At 43.7% G+C, this 21,966-nt stretch overlaps 1 protein-coding gene across 1 annotated transcript in view; it reads left to right on the plus strand.

Moving 5' to 3' along the window:
• LOC118381510 (arf-GAP with Rho-GAP domain, ANK repeat and PH domain-containing protein 1) overlaps nucleotides 1-21,966 on the plus strand; it is a 149,621-nt gene that overhangs the window by 93,891 nt on the left and 33,764 nt on the right. Inside the window, exons 17-21 of the mRNA XM_052468895.1 lie at nucleotides 85-187; nucleotides 16,472-16,667; nucleotides 17,070-17,115; nucleotides 19,388-19,551; nucleotides 21,405-21,614. Coding sequence (XP_052324855.1) covers nucleotides 85-187; nucleotides 16,472-16,667; nucleotides 17,070-17,115; nucleotides 19,388-19,551; nucleotides 21,405-21,614 — 719 coding nt within the window. The remainder of the gene's footprint in view (nucleotides 1-84; nucleotides 188-16,471; nucleotides 16,668-17,069; nucleotides 17,116-19,387; nucleotides 19,552-21,404; nucleotides 21,615-21,966) is intronic.

Consider the following 21,966-nt stretch of genomic DNA (forward strand, 5'->3'; position numbering starts at 1 on the left):
CTCTCTCTCTCTCTCTCTCAGCTATGACCATACGTTTAAGCTTAACAATCCCTCATTCTCTCTCTCTCTCTCTCTCTCTCTCAGCTATGACCATACGTTTGAGCTGTACTCTGACTCAGAGCGTCTCTATCTGTTTGGAACTGACGACCAAGACAGCCACAAGGAGTGGGTCAAATCCATCACCAAGGTAACCACACACTGACCCTTACCTCGGTAACCATGCATATTGACGTCACCTCTGTCAGTGGTTCCCAATCGTTCTCTCCCCTTCAAATTAGTGGATTTGGCTATTTCAGCCTCACCTGTTGCTGACCAGTGTATGAAATCGAGCACACAGCCATGCAATCTCCATAGACAAGCATTGGCAGTAGAATGGCCTCACTGAAGAACTCGGTGACTTTCAATGTGGCACCATCATAGGATGCCAGTTTGTCATATTTTTGCCCTGTTATTGCGAATTTCAATGTCCAACAGCAACAACGTCTCAGAAGTGGCAGGCCGCACAAGCTCACAGAACGGGATCACTGAAGCGCGTAGCGAGTTCAAATTATCTAGTCTCTAGTCCTCTAGTCCCCAGGTTCTCTAGTCCTTGAGTCCCTTCCTCTAGTTTTATAGTCCTCTAGTCCCTTCCTCTAGTTTTATAGTCCTCTAGAGTCCCTTTCCCTAGTCCCCTAGTTCTCTAGTCCCTTCCTCTAGTTGTATAGTCCTCTAGAGTCCCTTTCCCTAGTCCCCTAGTCCTCTAGTCCCTTCCTCTAGTTTTATAGTCCTCTAGAGTCCCTTTCCCTAGTCCCCTAGTCCTCTAGTCCCTTCCTCTAGTTTTATAGTCCTCTAGAGTCCCTTTCCCTAGTCCCCTAGTCCTCTAGTCCCTTCCTCTAGTTTTATAGTCCTCTAGAGTCCCTTTCCCTAGTCCCCTAGTCCTCTAGTCCCTTCCTCTAGTTTTATAGTCCTCTAGAGTCCCTTTCCCTAGTCCCCTAGTCCCTTCCTCTAGTTTTATAGTCCTCTAGAGTCCCTTTCCCTAGTCCCCTAGTCCCTTTCCCTAGTCCCCTAGTCCTCTAGTCCCTTCAGTTTTGCCTCTGGATGCAATGTCAGCACAATAACTGTTCGTCGGGAACTTCATGAAATGGCTTTCCATGGTCAAGCAGCCTGAACAATACCATGCTTCGGCTGGAGTGGTGTAAAGCTCACCGCCATTGGACTGGAGCAGTGAAAACACATTCTCTGGAGTGATGAATCACGCTTCACCCACTGGCAGTCCGATGTCATTACTTTGAAGAGAGTTAATCTAAAATGCACAAAGTGAGGTCCATACAGAAATAGTTTGTTGCGATCGGTGTGTAAGAATTTGAGTAGTTTGCACAGAGCCCTGACCTCAACCGCATCGAACACATATGGGGTGAATTGAGCCAGGCCTAAAGCCCAACATCAGTGCCCGACCTCACTCATGCTCTTGTGGCTGAATGGAAGCAAGTCCCTGCAGCAATATTCCAACATCTGGTGGAAAGCCTTCCCAGAAGAGTGGAGGCTGTTATAGCAGCAAAGGGGGGGACCATCTCCATATTAATGCCATGATTTTGGAATGAGATGTTGGATGACTTTTGGACATGTACATTTATCCATTTATTTAGTGGTAAGGACCTCCATCTGATCCATCCTGCAGGTCATCTATTTTCTGTGACCAAAAGCTTTTATATATTAAATAGGGTTTCTTTGAAATATTGTCATAGTTCCTTACTCATGATATAAATGACTTTCGTGATGTTCACCCGTCAAACGTTACAAATGTAACAACAGCCTGGAGCGCATTGGACTTGAAAAAACATACTGATGTAACCATGTACCATTTAATGTTTATTTGACGACTAGTAGTGTTCCCAAGTCAACAACCCATATGCATTCCACAGGTTTATTAGTGAGTGTTCCCAAGTCAACAACCCATATGCAATCCACACGTTTATTAGTGAGTGTTCCCAAGTCAACAACCCATATGCATTCCACACGTTTATTAGTGAGTGTTCCCAAGTCAACAACCCATATGCATTCCACAGGTTTATTAGTGAGTGTTCCCAAGTCAACAACCCATATGCAATCCACACGTTTATTAGTGAGTGTTCCCAAGTCAACAACCCATATGCATTCCACACGTTTATTAGTGAGTGTTCCCAAGTCAACAACCCATATGCATTCCACACGTTTATTAGTGAGTGTTCCCAAGTCAACAACCCATATGCATCCCACACGTTTATTAGTGAGTGTTCCCAAGTCAACAACCCATATGCATTCCACACGTTTATTAGTGAGTGTTCCCAAGTCAACAACCCATATGCATTCCACACGTTTATTAGTGAGTGTTCCCAAGTCAACATTCCATATGCATTCCACACGTTTATTAGTGAGTGTTCCCAAGTCAACAACCCATATGCATTCCACACGTTTATTAGTGAGTGTTCCCAAGTCAACAACCCATATGCATTCCACAGGTTTATTAGTGAGTGTTCCCAAGTCAACAACCCATATGCATTCCACACGTTTATTAGTGAGTGTTCCCAAGTCAACATTCCATATGCATTCCACACGTTTATTAGTGAGTGTTCCCAAGTCAACAACCCATATGCATTCCACACGTTTATTAGTGAGTGTTCCCAAGTCAACAACCCATATGCATTCCACACGTTTATTAGTGAGTGTTCCCAAGTCAACATTCCATATGCATTCCACACGTTTATTAGTGAGTGTTCCCAAGTCAACAACCCATATGCATTCCACACGTTTATTAGTGAGTGTTCCCAAGTCAACAACCCATATGCATTCCACAGGTTTATTAGTGAGTGTTCCCAAGTCAACAACCCATATGCATTCCACACGTTTATTAGTGAGTGTTCCCAAGTCAACAACCCATATGCATTCCACACGTTTATTAGTGAGTGTTCCCAAGTCAACAACCCATATGCATTCCACACGTTTATTAGTGAGTGTTCCCAAGTCAACAACCCATATGCATTCCACAGGTTTATTAGTGAGTGTTCCCAAGTCAACAACCCATATGCATTCCACACGTTTATTAGTGAGTGTTCCCAAGTCAACAACCCATATGCATTCCACACGTTTATTAGTGAGTGTTCCCAAGTCAACAACCCATATGCATTCCACACGTTTATTAGTGAGTGTTCCCAAGTCAACAACCCATATGCATTCCACAGGTTTATTAGTGAGTGTTCCCAAGTCAACAACCCATATGCAATCCACACGTTTATTAGTGAGTGTTCCCAAGTCAACATTCCATATGCATTCCACACGTTTATTACGTTTATTAGTGAGTGTTCCCAAGTCAACATTCCATATGCATTCCACACGTTTATTAGTGAGTGTTCCCAAGTCAACAACCCATATGCATTCCACACGTTTATTAGTGAGTGTTCCCAAGTCAACAACCCATATGCATTCCACACGTTTATTAGTGAGTGTTCCCAAGTCAACAACCCATATGCAATCCACACGTTTATTAGTGAGTGTTCCCAAGTCAACAACCCATATGCAGTGTTCCACAACCCGTTTATTAGTGAGTGTTCCCAAGTCAACAACCCATATGCAATCCACACGTTTATTAGTGAGTGTTCCCAAGTCAACAACCCATATGCATTCCACACGTTTATTAGTGAGTGTTCCCAAGTCAACAACCCATATGCAATCCACACGTTTATTAGTGAGTGTTCCCAAGTCAACAACCCATATGCATTCCACACGTTTATTAGTGAGTGTTCCCAAGTCAACATTCCATATGCATTCCACACGTTTATTAGTGAGTGTTCCCAAGTCAACAACCCATATGCATTCCACACGTTTATTAGTGAGTGTTCCCAAGTCAACATTCCATATGCATTCCACACGTTTATTAGTGAGTGTTCCCAAGTCAACAACCCATATGCATTCCACACGTTTATTAGTGAGTGTTCCCAAGTCAACAACCCATATGCATTCCACACGTTTATTAGTGAGTGTTCCCAAGTCAACAACCCATATGCATTCCACACGTTTATTAGTGAGTGTTCCCAAGTCAACAACCCATATGCATTCCACACGTTTATTAGTGAGTGTTCCCAAGTCAACAACCCATATGCATTCCACACGTTTATTAGTGAGTGTTCCCAAGTCAACATTCCATATGCATTCCACACGTTTATTAGTGAGTGTTCCCAAGTCAACAACCCATATGCATTCCACACGTTTATTAGTGAGTGTTCCCAAGTCAACAACCCATATGCATTCCACACGTTTATTAGTGAGTGTTCCCAAGTCAACAACCCATATGCATTCCACACGTTTATTAGTGAGTGTTCCCAAGTCAACAACCCATATGCATTCCACACGTTTATTAGTGAGTGTTCCCAAGTCAACAACCCATATGCATTCCACACGTTTATTAGTGAGTGTTCCCAAGTCAACAACCCATATGCATTCCACACGTTTATTAGTGAGTGTTCCCAAGTCAACAACCCATATGCATTCCACACGTTTATTAGTGAGTGTTCCCAAGTCAACAACCCATATGCATTCCACACGTTTATTAGTGAGTGTTCCCAAGTCAACAACCCATATGCAGTGTTCCACACGTTTATTAGTGAGTGTTCCCAAGTCAACAACCCATATGCATTCCACACGTTTATTAGTGAGTGTTCCCAAGTCAACAACCCATATGCATTCCACACGTTTATTAGTGAGTGTTCCCAAGTCAACAACCCATATGCATTCCACACGTTTATTAGTGAGTGTTCCCATAGTCAGTGACAACCCATATGCAATCCACACGTTTATTAGTGAGTGTTCCCAAGTCAACAACCCATATGCATTCCACACGTTTATTAGTGAGTGTTCCCAAGTCAACAACCCATATGCATTCCACACGTTTATTAGTGAGTGTTCCCAAGTCAACAACCCATATGCAATCCACACGTTTATTAGTGAGTGTTCCCAAGTCAACAACCCATATGCATTCCACACGTTTATTAGTGAGTGTTCCCAAGTCAACAACCCATATGCATTCCACACGTTTATTAGTGAGTGTTCCCAAGTCAACAACCCATATGCAATCCACACGTTTATTAGTGAGTGTTCCCAAGTCAACAACCCATATGCATTCCACACGTTTATTAGTGAGTGTTCCCAAGTCAACAACCCATATGCATTCCACACGTTTATTAGTGAGTGTTCCCAAGTCAACAACCCATATGCATTCCACACGTTTATTAGTGAGTGTTCCCAAGTCAACAACCCATATGCATTCCACACGTTTATTAGTGAGTGTTCCCAAGTCAACAACCCATATGCATTCCACACGTTTATTAGTGAGTGTTCCCAAGTCAACAACCCATATGCATTCCACACGTTTATTAGTGAGTGTTCCCAAGTCAACAACCCATATGCATTCCACACGTTTATTAGTGAGTGTTCCCAAGTCAACAACCCATATGCATTCCACACGTTTATTAGTGAGTGTTCCCAAGTCAACAACCCATATGCATTCCACACGTTTATTAGTGAGTGTTCCCAAGTCAACAACCCATATGCATTCCACACGTTTATTAGTGAGTGTTCCCAAGTCAACAACCCATATGCATTCCACACGTTTATTAGTGAGTGTTCCCAAGTCAACAACCCATATGCATTCCACACGTTTATTAGTGAGTGTTCCCAAGTCAACAACCCATATGCATTCCACACGTTTATTAGTGAGTGTTCCCAAGTCAACAACCCATATGCATTCCACACGTTTATTAGTGAGTGTTCCCAAGTCAACAACCCATATGCATTCCACACGTTTATTAGTGAGTGTTCCCAAGTCAACAACCCATATGCAATCCACACGTTTATTAGTGAGTGTTCCCAAGTCAACAACCCATATGCATTCCACACGTTTATTAGTGAGTGTTCCCAAGTCAACAACCCATATGCATTCCACACGTTTATTAGTGAGTGTTCCCAAGTCAACAACCCATATGCAATCCACACGTTTATTAGTGAGTGTTCCCAAGTCAACAACCCATATGCATTCCACACGTTTATTAGTGAGTGTTCCCAAGTCAACAACCCATATGCATTCCACACGTTTATTAGTGAGTGTTCCCAAGTCAACAACCCATATGCAATCCACACGTTTATTAGTGAGTGTTCCCAAGTCAACAACCCATATGCATTCCACACGTTTATTAGTGAGTGTTCCCAAGTCAACAACCCATATGCAATCCACACGTTTATTAGTGAGTGTTCCCAAGTCAACAACCCATATGCAATCCACACGTTTATTAGTGAGTGTTCCCAAGTCAACAACCCATATGCATTCCACACGTTTAGTTAGTGAGTGTTCCCAGTGAGTGTCAACATTCCATATGCATTCCACACGTTTATTAGTGAGTGTTCCCAAGTCAACAACCCATATGCATTCCACACGTTTATTAGTGAGTGTTCCCAAGTCAACAACCCATATGCATTCCACACGTTTATTAGTGAGTGTTCCCAAGTCAACAACCCATATGCATTCCACACGTTTATTAGTGAGTGTTCCCAAGTCAACAACCCATATGCAATCCACACGTTTATTAGTGAGTGTTCCCAAGTCAACAACCCATATGCATTCCACACGTTTATTAGTGAGTGTTCCCAAGTCAACAACCCATATGCATTCCACACGTTTATTAGTGAGTGTTCCCAAGTCAACAACCCATATGCATTCCACACGTTTATTAGTGAGTGTTCCCAAGTCAACAACCCATATGCATTCCACACGTTTATTAGTGAGTGTTCCCAAGTCAACAACCCATATGCATTCCACACGTTTATTAGTGAGTGTTCCCAAGTCAACAACCCATATGCATTCCACACGTTTATTAGTGAGTGTTCCCAAGTCAACAACCCATATGCATTCCACACGTTTATTAGTGAGTGTTCCCAAGTCAACAACCCATATGCATTCCACACGTTTATTAGTGAGTGTTCCCAAGTCAACAACCCATATGCATTCCACACGTTTATTAGTGAGTGTTCCCAAGTCAACAACCCATATGCATTCCACACGTTTATTAGTGAGTGTTCCCAAGTCAACAACCCATATGCATTCCACACGTTTATTAGTGAGTGTTCCCAAGTCAACAACCCATATGCATTCCACACGTTTATGTAGTGAGTGTTCCCAAGTGTCAACAACCCATATGCATTCCACACGTTTATTAGTGAGTGTTCCCAAGTCAACAACCCATATGCAATCCACACGTTTATTAGTGAGTGTTCCCAAGTCAACAACCCATATGCATTCCACACGTTTATTAGTGAGTGTTCCCAAGTCAACAACCCATATGCATTCCACACGTTTATTAGTGAGTGTTCCCAAGTCAACAACCCATATGCAATCCACACGTTTATTAGTGAGTGTTCCCACGTCAACAACCCATATGCATTCCACACAGTGAGTGTTCCCAAGTCATGAACCCATATCCATTCCAGGTTTATTAGTGAGTGTTCCCAAGTCAACAACCCATATGCATTCCACACGTTTATTAGTGAGTGTTCCCAAGTCAACAACCCATATGCATTCCACACGTTTATTAGTGAGTGTTCCCAAGTCAACAACCCATATGCAATCCACACGTTTATTAGTGAGTGTTCCCAAGTCAACAACCCATATGCATTCCACACGTTTATTAGTGAGTGTTCCCAAGTCAACAACCCATATGCAATCCACACGTTTATTAGTGAGTGTTCCCAAGTCAACAACCCATATGCATTCCACACGTTTATTAGTGAGTGTTCCCAAGTCAACAACCCATATGCATCCCACACGTTTATTAGTGAGTGTTCCCAAGTCAACAACCCATATGCAATCCACACGTTTATTAGTGAGTGTTCCCAAGTCAACAACCCATATGCAATCCACACGTTTATTAGTGAGTGTTCCCAAGTCAACATTCCATATGCATTCCACACGTTTATTAGTGAGTGTTCCCAAGTCAACAACCCATATGCATTCCACACGTTTATTAGTGAGTGTTCCCAAGTCAACAACCCATATGCATTCCACACGTTTATTAGTGAGTGTTCCCAAGTCAACAACCCATATGCATTCCACACGTTTATTAGTGAGTGTTCCCAAGTCAACAACCCATATGCATTCCACACGTTTATTAGTGAGTGTTCCCAAGTCAACAACCCATATGCATTCCACACGTTTATTAGTGAGTGTTCCCAAGTCAACAACCCATATGCATTCCACACGTTTATTAGTGAGTGTTCCCAAGTCAACAACCCCCATATTAGTGAGTGCAAGTCCACACGTTTATTAGTGAGTGTTCCCAAGTCAACAACCCATATGCATTCCACACGTTTATTAGTGAGTGTTCCCAAGTCAACAACCCATATGCATTCCACACGTTTATTAGTGAGTGTTCCCAAGTCAACAACCCATATGCATTCCACACGTTTATTAGTGAGTGTTCCCAAGTCAACAACCCATATGCATTCCACACGTTTATTAGTGAGTGTTCCCAAGTCAACAACCCATATGCATTCCACACGTTTATTAGTGAGTGTTCCCAAGTCAACAACCCATATGCATTCCACACGTTTATTAGTGAGTGTTCCCAAGTCAACAACCCATATGCATTCCACACGTTTATTAGTGAGTGTTCCCAAGTCAACAACCCATATGCATTCCACACGTTTATTAGTGAGTGTTCCCAAGTCAACAACCCATATGCCCAGTGAGTGTTCCCAATGCATTCCACACGTTTATTAGTGAGTGTTCCCAAGTCAACAACCCATATGCATTCCACACGTTTATTAGTGAGTGTTCCCAAGTCAACAACCCATATGCATTCCACACGTTTATTAGTGAGTGTTCCCAAGTCAACAACCCATATGCATTCCACACGTTTATTAGTGAGTGTTCCCAAGTCAACAACCCATATGCATTCCACACGTTTATTAGTGAGTGTTCCCAAGTCAACAACCCATATGCATTCCACACGTTTATTAGTGAGTGTTCCCAAGTCAACAACCCATATGCATTCCACACGTTTATTAGTGAGTGTTCCCAAGTCAACATTCCATATGCATTCCACACGTTTATTAGTGAGTGTTCCCAAGTCAACAACCCATATGCATTCCACACGTTTATTAGTGAGTGTTCCCAAGTCAACATTCCATATGCATTCCACACGTTTATTAGTGAGTGTTCCCAAGTCAACAACCCATATGCATTCCACACGTTTATTAGTGAGTGTTCCCAAGTCAACAACCCATATGCATTCCACACGTTTATTAGTGAGTGTTCCCAAGTCAACAACCCATATGCATTCCACACGTTTATTAGTGAGTGTTCCCAAGTCAACAACCCATATGCATTCCACACGTTTATTAGTGAGTGTTCCCAAGTCAACAACCCATTCCACACGTTTATTAGTGCATTCCACACGTTTATTAGTGAGTGTTCCCAAGTCAACAACCCATATGCATTCCACACGTTTATTAGTGAGTGTTCCCAAGTCAACAACCCATATGCATTCCACACGTTTATTAGTGAGTGTTCCCAAGTCAACAACCCATATGCATTCCACAGGTTTATTAGTGAGTGTTCCCAAGTGTTCCCAAGTCAACAACCCATATGCATTCCACACGTTTATTAGTGAGTGTTCCCAAGTCAACAACCCATATGCATTCCACACGTTTATTAGTGAGTGTTCCCAAGTCAACAACCCATATGCAATCCACACGTTTATTAGTGAGTGTTCCCAAGTCAACAACCCATATGCATTCCACACGTTTATTAGTGAGTGTTCCCAAGTCAACAACCCATATGCATTCCACACGTTTATTAGTGAGTGTTCCCAAGTCAACAACCCATATGCATTCCACACGTTTATTAGTGAGTGTTCCCAAGTCAACAACCCATATGCATTCCACACGTTTATTAGTGAGTGTTCCCAAGTCAACATTCCATATGCATTCCACACGTTTATTAGTGAGTGTTCCCAAGTCAACAACCCATATGCATTCCACACGTTTATTAGTGAGTGTTCCCAAGTCAACAACCCATATGCATTCCACACGTTTATTAGTGAGTGTTCCCAAGTCAACAACCCATATGCATTCCACACGTTTATTAGTGAGTGTTCCCAAGTCAACAACCCATATGCATTCCACAAGTTTACGTTTATTAGTGAGTGTTCCCAAGTCAACAACCCATATGCATTCCACACGTTTATTAGTGAGTGTTCCCAAGTCAACAACCCATATGCATTCCACACGTTTATTAGTGAGTTTATTATGTGTTTATTAGTGAGTGTTCCCAAGTCAACAACCCATATGCATTCCACACGTTTATTAGTGAGTGTTCCCAAGTCAACAACCCATATGCATTCCACACGTTTATTAGTGAGTGTTCCCAAGTCAACAACCCATGAGTGCATTCCACACGTTTATTAGTGAGTGTTCCCAAGTCAACATTCCATATGCATTCCACACGTTTATTAGTGAGTGTTCCCAAGTCAACAACCCATATGCATTCCACACGTTTATTAGTGAGTGTTCCCAAGTCAACAACCCATATGCATTCCACACGTTTATTAGTGAGTGTTCCCAAGTCAACAACCCATATGCATTCCACACGTTTATTAGTGAGTGTTCCCAAGTCAACAACCCATATGCATTCCACACGTTTATTAGTGAGTGTTCCCAAGTCAACAACCCATATGCATTCCACACGTTTATTAGTGAGTGTTCCCAAGTCAACAACCCATATGCATTCCACACGTTTATTAGTGAGTGTTCCCAAGTCAACAACCCATATGCATTCCACACGTTTATTAGTGAGTGTTCCCAAGTCAACAACCCATATGCATTCCACACGTTTATTAGTGAGTGTTCCCAAGTCAACAACCCATATGCATTCCACACGTTTATTAGTGAGTGTTCCCAAGTCAACAACCCATATGCATTCCACACGTTTATTAGTGAGTGTTCCCAAGTCAACAACCCATATGCATTCCACACGTTTATTAGTGAGTGTTCCCAAGTCAACAACCCATATGCAATCCACACGTTTATTAGTGAGTGTTCCCAGTCAACAACCCATATGCATTCCACACGTTTATTAGTGAGTGTTCCCAAGTCAACAACCCATATGCATTCCACACGTTTATTAGTGAGTGTTCCCAAGTCAACAACCCATATGCATTCCACACGTTTATTAGTGAGTGTTCCCAAGTCAACAACCCATATGTTTATTAGTGAGTGTTCCCCAACAACCCATATGTTTATTAGTGAGTGTTTCCCATAGTCAGTGAGTGTTCCAACCCATATGCATTCCACACGTTTATTAGTGAGTGTTCCCAAGTCAACCCAACCCAAGTATGCATTCCACACGTTTATTAGTGAGTGTTCCCAAGTCAACAACCCATATGCATTCCACACGTTTATTAGTGAGTGTTCCCAAGTCAACAACCCATATGCATTCCACACGTTTATTAGTGAGTGTTCCCAAGTCAACAACCCATATGCATTCCACACGTTTATTAGTGAGTGTTCCCAAGTCAACAACCCATATGCATTCCACACGTTTATTAGTGAGTGTTCCCAAGTCAACAACCCATATGCATTCCACACGTTTATTAGTGAGTGTTCCCAAGTCAACAACCCATATGCATTCCACACGTTTATTAGTGAGTGTTCCCAAGTCAACAACCCATATGCATTCCACACGTTTATTAGTGAGTGTTCCCAAGTCAACAACCCATATGCATTCAACAACCCATATGCACGTTTATTAGTGAGTGTTCCCAAGTCAACAACCCATATGCATTCCACACGTTTATTAGTGAGTGTTCCCAAGTCAACAACCCATATGCATTCCACACGTTTATTAGTGAGTGTTCCCAAGTCAACAACCCATATGCATTCCACACGTTTATTAGTGAGTGTTCCCAAGTCAACAACCCATATGCATTCCACACGTTTATTAGTGAGTGTTCCCAAGTCAACAACCCATATGCATTCCACACGTTTATTAGTGAGTGTTCCCAGTGAGTGTTCAAGTCAACCCATATGCATTCCACACGTTTATTAGTGAGTGTTCCCAAGTCAACAACCCATATGCATTCCACACGTTTATTAGTGAGTGTTCCCAAGTCAACAACCCATATGCATTCCACACGTTTATTAGTGAGTGTTCCCAAGTCAACAACCCATATGCATTCCACACGTTTATTAGTGAGTGTTCCCAAGTCAACAACCCATATGCATTCCACACGTTTATTAGTGAGTGTTCCCAAGTCAACAACCCATATGCAATCCACACGTTTATTAGTGAGTGTTCCCAAGTCAACAACCCATATGCATTCCACCGTTTATTAGTGAGTGTTCCCAAGTCAACAACCCATATGCAATCCACACGTTTATTAGTGAGTGTTCCCAAGTCAACAACCCATATGCAATCCACACGTTTATTAGTGAGTGTTCCCAAGTCAACATTCCATATGCATTCCACACGTTTATTAGTGAGTGTTCCCAAGTCAACAACCCATATGCATCCCACACGTTTATTAGTGAGTGTTCCCAAGTCAACAACCCATATGCATCCCACACGTTTATTAGTGAGTGTTCCCAAGTCAACAACCCATATGCATCCCACACGTTTATTAGTGAGTGTTCCCAAGTCAACAACCCATATGCATCCCACACGTTTATTAGTGAGTGTTCCCAAGTCAACAACCCATATGCAATCCACACGTTTATTAGTGAGTTTTCCCAAGTCAACATTCCATATCCAATTGCACGCCCAATTTTTCAGTTTTTGATTTGTTAAAAAAGTTTTAAATATCCAATAAATGTCGTTCCACTTCATGATTGTGTCCTACTTGTTGTTGATTCTTACAAAAAAATACAGTTTTATATCTTTATGTTTGAAGCCTGAAATGTGGCAAAAGGTCGCAAAGTTCAAGGGAGCCGAATACTTTCGCAAGGCACTGTAACTAGCAATTCCAAAACTACTGTCTTATACACAGTGTAAGGGGATAAAGAATATGTACATAAAGATATATGAATGAGTGATGGTACAGAGCAGCATAGGCAAGATACAGTAGATGGTATCGAGTACAGTATATACATATGAGATGAGTATGTAAACAAAGTGGCATAGTTAAAGTGGCTAGTGATACATGTATTACGTAAGGATGCAGTAGATGATATAGAGTACAGTATATAGAAATGCATATGAGATGAATAATGTAGGGTATGTAACATTATATTAGGTAGCATGGTTTAAAGTGGCTAGTGATATATTTTACATTTCCCATCAATTCCCATTATTAAAGTGGCTGGAGTTGAGTCAGTGTCAGTGTGTTGGCAGCAGCCACTCAATGTTAGTGGTGGCTGTTTAACAGTCTGATGGCCTTGAGATAGAAGCTGTTTTTCAGTCTCTCGGTCCCAGCTTTGATGCACCTGTACTGACCTCGCCTTCTGGATGATAGCGGGGTGAACAGGCAGTGGCTCGGGTGGTTGTTGTCCTTGATGATCTTTATGGCCTTCCTGTAACATCTGGTGGTGTAGGTGTCCTGGAGGGCAGGTAGTTTGCCCCCGGTGATGCGTTGTGCAGACCTCACTACCCTCTGGAGAGCCTTACGGTTGTGGGCGGAGCAGTTGCCGTACCAGGCGGTGATACAGCCCGCCAGGATGCTCTCGATTGTGCATCTGTAGAAGTTTGAGTGCTTTTGGTGACAAGCCGAATTTCTTCAGCCTCCTGAGGTTGAAGAGGCGCTGCTGCGCCTTCTTCACGATGCTGTCTGTGTGAGTGGACCAATTCAGTTTGTCTGTGATGTGTATGCCGAGGAACTTAAAACTTACTACCCTCTCCACTACTGTTCCATCGATGTGGATAGGGGGTGTTCCCTCTGCTGTTTCCTGAGTCCACAATCATCTCCTTAGTTTTGTTGACGTTGAGTGTGAGGTTATTTTCCTGACACCACACTCCGAGGGCCCTCACCTCCTCCCTGTAGGCCGTCTCGTCGTTGTTGGTAATCAAGCCTACCACTGTTGTGTCGTCCGCAAACTTGATGATTGAGTTGGAGGCGTGCGTGGCCACGCAGTCGTGGGTGAACAGGGAGTACAGGAGAGGGCTCAGAACGCACCCTTGTGGGGCCCCAGTGTTGAGGATCAGCGGGGTGGAGATGTTGTTGCCTACCCTCACCACCTGGGGGCGGCCCGTCAGGAAGTCCAGTACCCAGTTGCACAGCGCGGGGTCGAGACCCAGGGTCGATTTTGGAGGGTACTATGGTGTTGAATGCCGAGCTGTCGTCGATGAACAGCATTCTCACATAGGTATTCCTCTTGTCCAGATGGGTTAGGGCAGTGTGGTTGAGATTGCATCGTCTGTGGACCTATTTGGGTGGTAAGCAAATTGGAGTGGGTCTAGGGTGTCGGGTAGGGTGGAGGTGATATGGTCCTTGACTAGTCTCTCAAAGTACTTCATGATGACGGAAGTGAGTGCTACGGGGCGGTAGTCGTTTAGCTCAGTTACCTTAGCTTTCTTGGGAACAGGAACAATGGTGGCCCTCTTGAAGCATGTGGGAACAGCAGACTGGTATAGGAATTGATTGAATATGTCCGTAAACACACCGGCCAGCTGGTCTGAGCATGCTCTGAGGGCGCGGCTGGGGATGCCGTCTGGGCCTGCAGCCTTGCGAGGGTTAACACGTTTAAATGTCTTACTCACCTCGGCTGCAGTGAAGGAGAGTCCGCATGTTTTCGTTGCAGGCCGTGTCAGTGGCACTGTATTGTCCTCAAAGCGGGCAAAAAAGTTATTTAGTCTGCCTGGGAGCAAGACATCCTGGTCCGTGACTGGGCTGGTTTTCTTCTTGTAGTCCGTGATTGACTGTAGACCCTGCCACATACTTCTTGTGTCTGAGCCGTTGAATTAAGATTCTACTTTGTCTCTGTACTGACGCTTAGCTTGTTTAATAGCCTTGCGGAGGGAATAGCTGCACTGTTTGTATTCAGTCATGTTGCCAGACACCTTGCCCTGATTAAAAGCAGTGGTTCGCGCTTTCAGTTTCACGTGAATGCTGCCATCAATCCACGGTTTCTGGTTAGGGAATGTTTTAATCGTTGCTATGGGAACGACATCTTCAACGCACGTTCTAATGAACTCGCACACCGAATTAGCGTATTCGTCAATGTTGTTATCTGACGCAATACGAAACTGACCATCGCCTAGGTAACCACTCACACTGACCATAACCTAGGTAACCACTCACACTGACCATAACCTAGGTAACCACTCACACTGACCATAACCTATGTAACCACTCACACTGACCATAATCTAGGTAACCACTCACACTGACCATAACCTAGGTAACCACTCACACTGACCATAACCTAGGTAACCACTCACACTGACCATAACCTAGGTAACCATTCACACTGACCATAACCTAGGTAACCACTCACACTGACCATAACCTAAGTAACCACTCACACTGACCATAACCTAGGTAACCACTCACACTGACCATAACCTAGGTAACCACTCACACTGACCATAACCTAGGTAACCACTCACACTGACCATAACCTAGGTAACCACTCACACTGACCATAACCTAGGTAACCACTCACACTGACCATAACCTAGGTAACCACTCACACTGACCATAACCTAGGTAACCACTCACACTGACCATAACCTAGGTAACCACTCACACTGACCATAACCTAGATAACCACTCACACTGACCATAACCTAGGTAACCACTCACACTGACCATAACCTAGGTAACCACTCACACTGACCATAACCTAGGTAACCACTCACACTGACCATAACCTAGGTAACCACTCACACTGACCATAACCTAGGTAACCACTCACACTGACCATAACCTAGGTAACCACTCACACTGACCATAACCTAGGTAACCACTCACACTGACCATAACCTAGGTAACCACTCACACTGACCATAACCTAGGTAACCATTCACACTGACCATAACCTAGGTAACCACTCACACTGACCATAATCTAGGTAACCACTCACACTGACGATAACCTAGGTAACCACTCACACTGACCATAACCTAGGTAACCACTCACACTGACCATAACCTAGGTAACCACTCACACTGACCATAACCTATGTAACCACTCACACTGACCATAACCTATGTAACCACTCACACTGACCATAACCTAGGTAACCACTCACACTGACCATAACCTAGGTAACCACTCACACTGACCATAACCTAGGTAACCACTCACACTGACCATAACCTAGGTAACCACTCACACTGACCATAACCTAGGTAACCACTCACACTGACCATAACCTATGTACCCACTCACACTGACCATAACCTAGGTAACCACCACCACTCAAGGCTCAGCTGTGTGATGGATCCTTAAACATATTTGACTCCCCCTCTTCTCCCTAGATGTTTATTCCATCCAATGCAGAGGCTCTGTTGAGACTGAGCTTTGAGCGGATTGGCCGGCTGAAGTACAAGGACGGGTTGAACCTACAGAGCCCTCGTGTTGGCTGGTTTGCGCTGGTTGGCTCCTCCCTCCATGCCTACCTGGAGGACAGTGAGGAAGAGGAGGAGATACACCTACGCAAATTACAGGAGCTCTGTGAGTACGCACATGCGCACACACACACACACACACACACACACACACATACACACATACACACTTCTTCTATTCTCGTGGGGACCTAAAATGTATTTCTGTTTAAATTCCTATTTACCCTAACCTTAGCTCTAACCCTAATTCTGACCCCTAACCTTAGCTCTAACCCTAAATCTGACCCTTAACCGTAGCTCTAACCCTACATCTGACCCCTAAACTTAAAATAGCCTTTGTCCTCATGGGGACGTGGGAGGTGTCCCCAGAAGGGAGAATATTCCTTGGTTTACTATCCTTGAGGGGACAGTTGTGGATTTCAGGTCCCCATGAGGATAGAAGAACAAGACCATACACACACACTGTTTGTACCACCATTAAATGGTTCCAAATGTGTGTTTGTCTCAGCGATCCAGCAGGAGAATGAGGTGCTGGTTCTGGTGGAGAGAGGCAGGTGAGAGGATTACATTTACATTTAAGTCATTTAGCAGACGCTCTTATCCAGAGCGACTTACAAATTGGTGCATTCACCTTATGACATCCAGTGGAACAGTCACTTTACAATAGTGCATCTAAATCTTTTAGGGGGGAGAAGGATTACTTATCCTATCCTGGGTATTCCTTAAAGAGGTGGGGTTTCAGGTGTCTCCGGAAGGTGGTGATTGACTCTGATGATGATGCTGCCACATGGCCTCTGACTTTTTAACAACATTTATGTTTACTTTCTCTTTGCTGTTTGTTCAGGGAAATGGATGAGTTGAAACAGGACTGAATAGGTGGCAAAATTAGATGGTTTAAATGTGTAGACATTAGCGCTATTACAGTTTAAGTCGGAAGTTTACATACACTTAGGTTGGAGTTATTAAAACTAGTTTACATACACTTAGGTTGGAACACAATTGTTTACAGACAGATTATTTCACTCAAATTTCCCTGTATCACAATTCCAGTGGGTCAGAAGTTTACATACACTAAGTTGACTGTGCCTTTAAACAGCTTGGGAAATTCCAGAAAATTATGTCATGACTTTAGAAGCTTCTGATAGGCAAATGTACATAATTTGAGTCAATTGGAGGAGTACCTGTGGATGTATTTCAAGGCCTACATTCAAACTCAGTGCCTCTTTGCTTGACATCATGGGGAAAATCAAAAGAAATCAGTCAAGACCTCAGAAAAAAAATTGTAGACCTCCACAAGTCTGGTTCATCCTTGGGAGCAATTTCCAAATGCCTGAAGGTACCATGTTTGTTTGTACAGATGAACAATAGTACGCAAGTATAAACACCATGGGACCACGTAGCCATCATACCGCTCAGGAAGGAGACGCGTCCTGTCTCCTAGAGACGAACGTACTTTGGTGTGAAAAGTGAATATCGATCCCAGAACAACAGCAAAGGACCTTGTGAAGATGCTGGAGGAAACGGGTACAAAAGTATCTACACCCACAGTAAAACGAGTCCTATATCGACATAACCTGAAAGGCCACTCAGCAAGGAAGAAGCCACTGCTCCAAAACTGCCATAAAAAAAGACTGACTACGGTTTGCAACTGCACATGGGGACAAAGACTGTACTTTTTGGAGAAATGTCGTCTGGTCTGATGAAACAAAAATAGAACTGTTTGGCCATAATGACCATCGTTATGTTTGGAGGAAAAAGGGGGATGCTTGCAAGCCGAAGAACACCATCCCAACCGTGAAGCACGGGGGTGGCAGCATCATGTTGTGGGGTACTTTGCTGCAGGAGGTACTGGTGCACTTCACAAAATAGATGGTATCACGAGACAGGAAAATGATTTGGATATATTGAAGCAACATCTCAAGACATCAGTCAGGAAGTTAAAGCTTGGTCGCAAATGGGTCTTCGAAATGGACAATGACCCCAAGCATACTTCCAAAGTTGTGGCAAAATATATATATATATATATATATATATATATATATGCCATTTAGCAGACGCTTTTATCCAAAGCGACTTACAGTTGTGGCAAAATGGCTTTAAGTACAACAAAGTCAAGGTATTGGAGTGGCCATCACAAAGCCCTGACCTCAATCCCATAGAACATTTGTGAGCAGAACTGAAAAAGCATGTGTGAGCGAGCAGGCCTACAAACCTGACTCAGTTACACCAGCTCTGTCAGGAGGAATGGGCTAAAATTCACCCAACTTATTGTGGGAAGCTTGTGGAAGACTACCCGAAACGTTTGAACCAAGTTAAACAATTTAAAGGCAATGCTACCAAATACTAATTGAGTGTATGTAAACTTCTGACCCACTGAGAATGTGATGAAAGAAATAAAAACTGAAATGAATCATTCTCTCTACTATTATTCTGACATTTCACATTCTTAAAATAAAGTGATGATCCTAACTGACCTAAGACAGGGAATTTTTAATAGGATTTAAATGTCAGGAATTGTGAAACACTGCGTTTAAATGTTTTTGGCTAAGGTATATGTACATTTCCGACTTCAACTGTATATTGACCCACTAAAGAGGTTTCATTCCTTCCTCTTCCTCCCTCTCATTCTACCCACCCCCCTATCTCCCTGTCTCACTCCCTCCCTCTCATTCTTCCTACCCCCTCCCTCCCTCCCTCCCTCCCTCCCTCCCTCCCTCCCTCCCTCCCTCCCTCCCCCCTCCCTCCCTCCCTCCCACCCTCCCTCCCTCCCTCCCTCCCTCCCTCCCTCTTATTCTTCCTAAACCCCCTACCTCCCTCCCTCTCCAGGACACTGTACATCGAGGGGGAGAGGAAGCTTGACTTCCAGGGTTGGTGTGTGGGCATCCAGAAAGCAGCAGGCAGTGCAGGAGACTCTCTTAGTCAGCAGCAACTAACTGAGGCCGACATCCCTGTTATAGTGGACCGCTGCATTGACTATATCACACAGTGCGGTAAGAGTGTGTAGCTGTGTGTGTAGCTGTGTGTGTTGCCTCGTGACTGTAATAGCGGGAGTTCTGGCTCACAGAGACCGAGAAGCAAAGGTCAACAAATCAGCACTGTTCTCTCTCTCTCTCTCCCCCCAGTCATGTGTTAACTTCTCTCTCTTTCTCCCTGTAGTTTATTTCCTATTATGACTCACTGGTCTTACTGGAGATCAGGCTGTTCCTGTTGGGTTCTGGATAGTTTATCCTGTTTCGTGATTGAAATGTTTGGCTGCGTTTCAAACTCAAAGTAGACAGCCCTCAACCCTAAACCCTCAGCCCTTGAATGATGCTTTACATTGTCACATCCGTGTGTGCCTTGCCCAAGCGAGTGAGAGTGATGATTGGAGAGGCAACGTACTTGGTGGAAATCTTCAAGTTGAGCTTAAAAACAACTAACCTAAAGCTATTAATGTACCTAGCAAGCTAACGTATCTAGCCAGCACTCCTGTCAGGAAGCTAGCTACAGTTACCCATAGCTGGCTAGCAAGCTAACGTAGCAAGTTTTATAGTTTGGTCATTTATTCCAATACATTTCAGAATTCCAAAAATCGTTTATATTTTATAGGCTCCTCAGTACGAGACTAAGCCAATTTGCCAACACTAAAATCAATGTGTGTGTGTGTATTTTTATATATATATATATATATATATATATATATATATTTTTTTTTTTTTTAGCACGCTAGCTTCATACTTTTTTCTGACGTGCAGAAAATGCAGCCTTGTTGATTAAATTTGACACACCAGAGTTTGACATGTGAATACAATTTGCATTGAATTGTGGGTCATATCAACCCCGTAAGTGACCAAAGTTCTTCACTCCCTCAAGCTAAATCTAGGGCCGAGGGGGCATCGTTTGTGAATTGGACCTCCACTTAAAATGGCAATCAAACTGTATCCGGTTTCGACTGGGATTACCCTGAGGGAAAGTAACGGCTGAGGGGGTAAAAATAACGTATTTGGACTGCAGTCTTACACCAAACCCGACACACCCGTGCATCCGCGTGTGCAAATGGATTTTGTCCTCCCACACCAAACGCCATCACGACACCAGGTTGAAACATCAAAACAAACTCTGAACCAATTATTTTAATTTGGGGACAGGTCGAAAAACATTCAACATTTATGGCATTTTAGCTAGTTAGTTTGCAGTTGTTTGCTAATTTGTCCTATTTAGTTAGCTTGCTGTTGCTAGCTAATTTGTCCTATTTAGTTAGCTTGCTGTTGCTAGCTAATTTGTCCTATTTAGTTAGCTTGCTGTTGCTAGCTAATTTGTCCTGGGATATAAACATTGAGTTGTTATTTTACCTGAAACGCACAAGGTCCTCTACGCCAACAATTAATCCACACATAAAATGGTCAACCAAATAGTTTCTCGTCATCGCTCCTCCTTCGTCCTTTTCTTCTTTGGACTTTATATGGTGATTAGCAGCTAACTTTCATAATAAGGTGTATTACCACAACCGACCGACCTCCGTTCAACTTTCAATCACCGACGTGGGTATAACCAATGAGATGGGAGAGGCAGGACTTGCACCGTGTTCAGCGTCACAAATAGAACTGACTTCTATTTTAGCGCTTGGCAACGCAGACGCTCTTTGGCGTACGTGAGCAGTGTGGTCAGCATGTTAGTCTATTCCGTCTGCTGACTCTCTTCATAATCCCTTCTGTGCTCTGATTGGCTGCTACTCTGACCTCTGACAGTCTTGGTTGGTCAGTAAGAGAAGGGGGAGAATTGAAACACTGTGAACCATGTCAGGAGTATGTGTTGTGGAGTGGATATTAGTGTGTCTCTGAGTTTTAAACTGTGTGTGTTTTAGGTCTGACGTCTGAGGGTATCTACCGTAAGAGCGGTGTGAACAGTCGCGTGGCGGCGCTGTGCGAGGCGTTTCGGCGTGATGCCCGTAATGTGCGTCTGAAGGAGGAGGAGCACCAGGTGGACGACGTGTCTAACACACTGAAACGCTTCTTCAGAGAGTCTGGAGAGGGCCTGTTCACCAAACATGCTAGTGCATGGCTCAGCACACCTGGTGAGACCCACACGCTAACACCCTGCACGCTAACACCCTGCACGCTAACACCCTGCACGCTAACACCCTGCACGCTAACACCCTGCACGCTAACACCCTGCACGCTAACACCCTGCACGCTAACACCCTGCACGCTAACACCCTGCACGCTAACACCCTGCACGCTAACACCCTGCACGCTAACACCCTAACCCCTACACCCTAACCCCTACACCCTAACCCCTACACCCTAACCCCTACACCCTAACCCCTACACCCTACCCTACACCCTAAGACCCTGTATCCTACACCCTAACCCCTACACCCTGTATCCTACACCCTAACCCCTACACCCGGTATCCTACACCGTAAC

The sequence above is a fragment of the Oncorhynchus keta genome, chromosome 18 (genome assembly GCF_023373465.1).
Source record: "Oncorhynchus keta strain PuntledgeMale-10-30-2019 chromosome 18, Oket_V2, whole genome shotgun sequence".
Taxonomy (NCBI): Eukaryota; Metazoa; Chordata; class Actinopteri; order Salmoniformes; family Salmonidae; genus Oncorhynchus; species Oncorhynchus keta.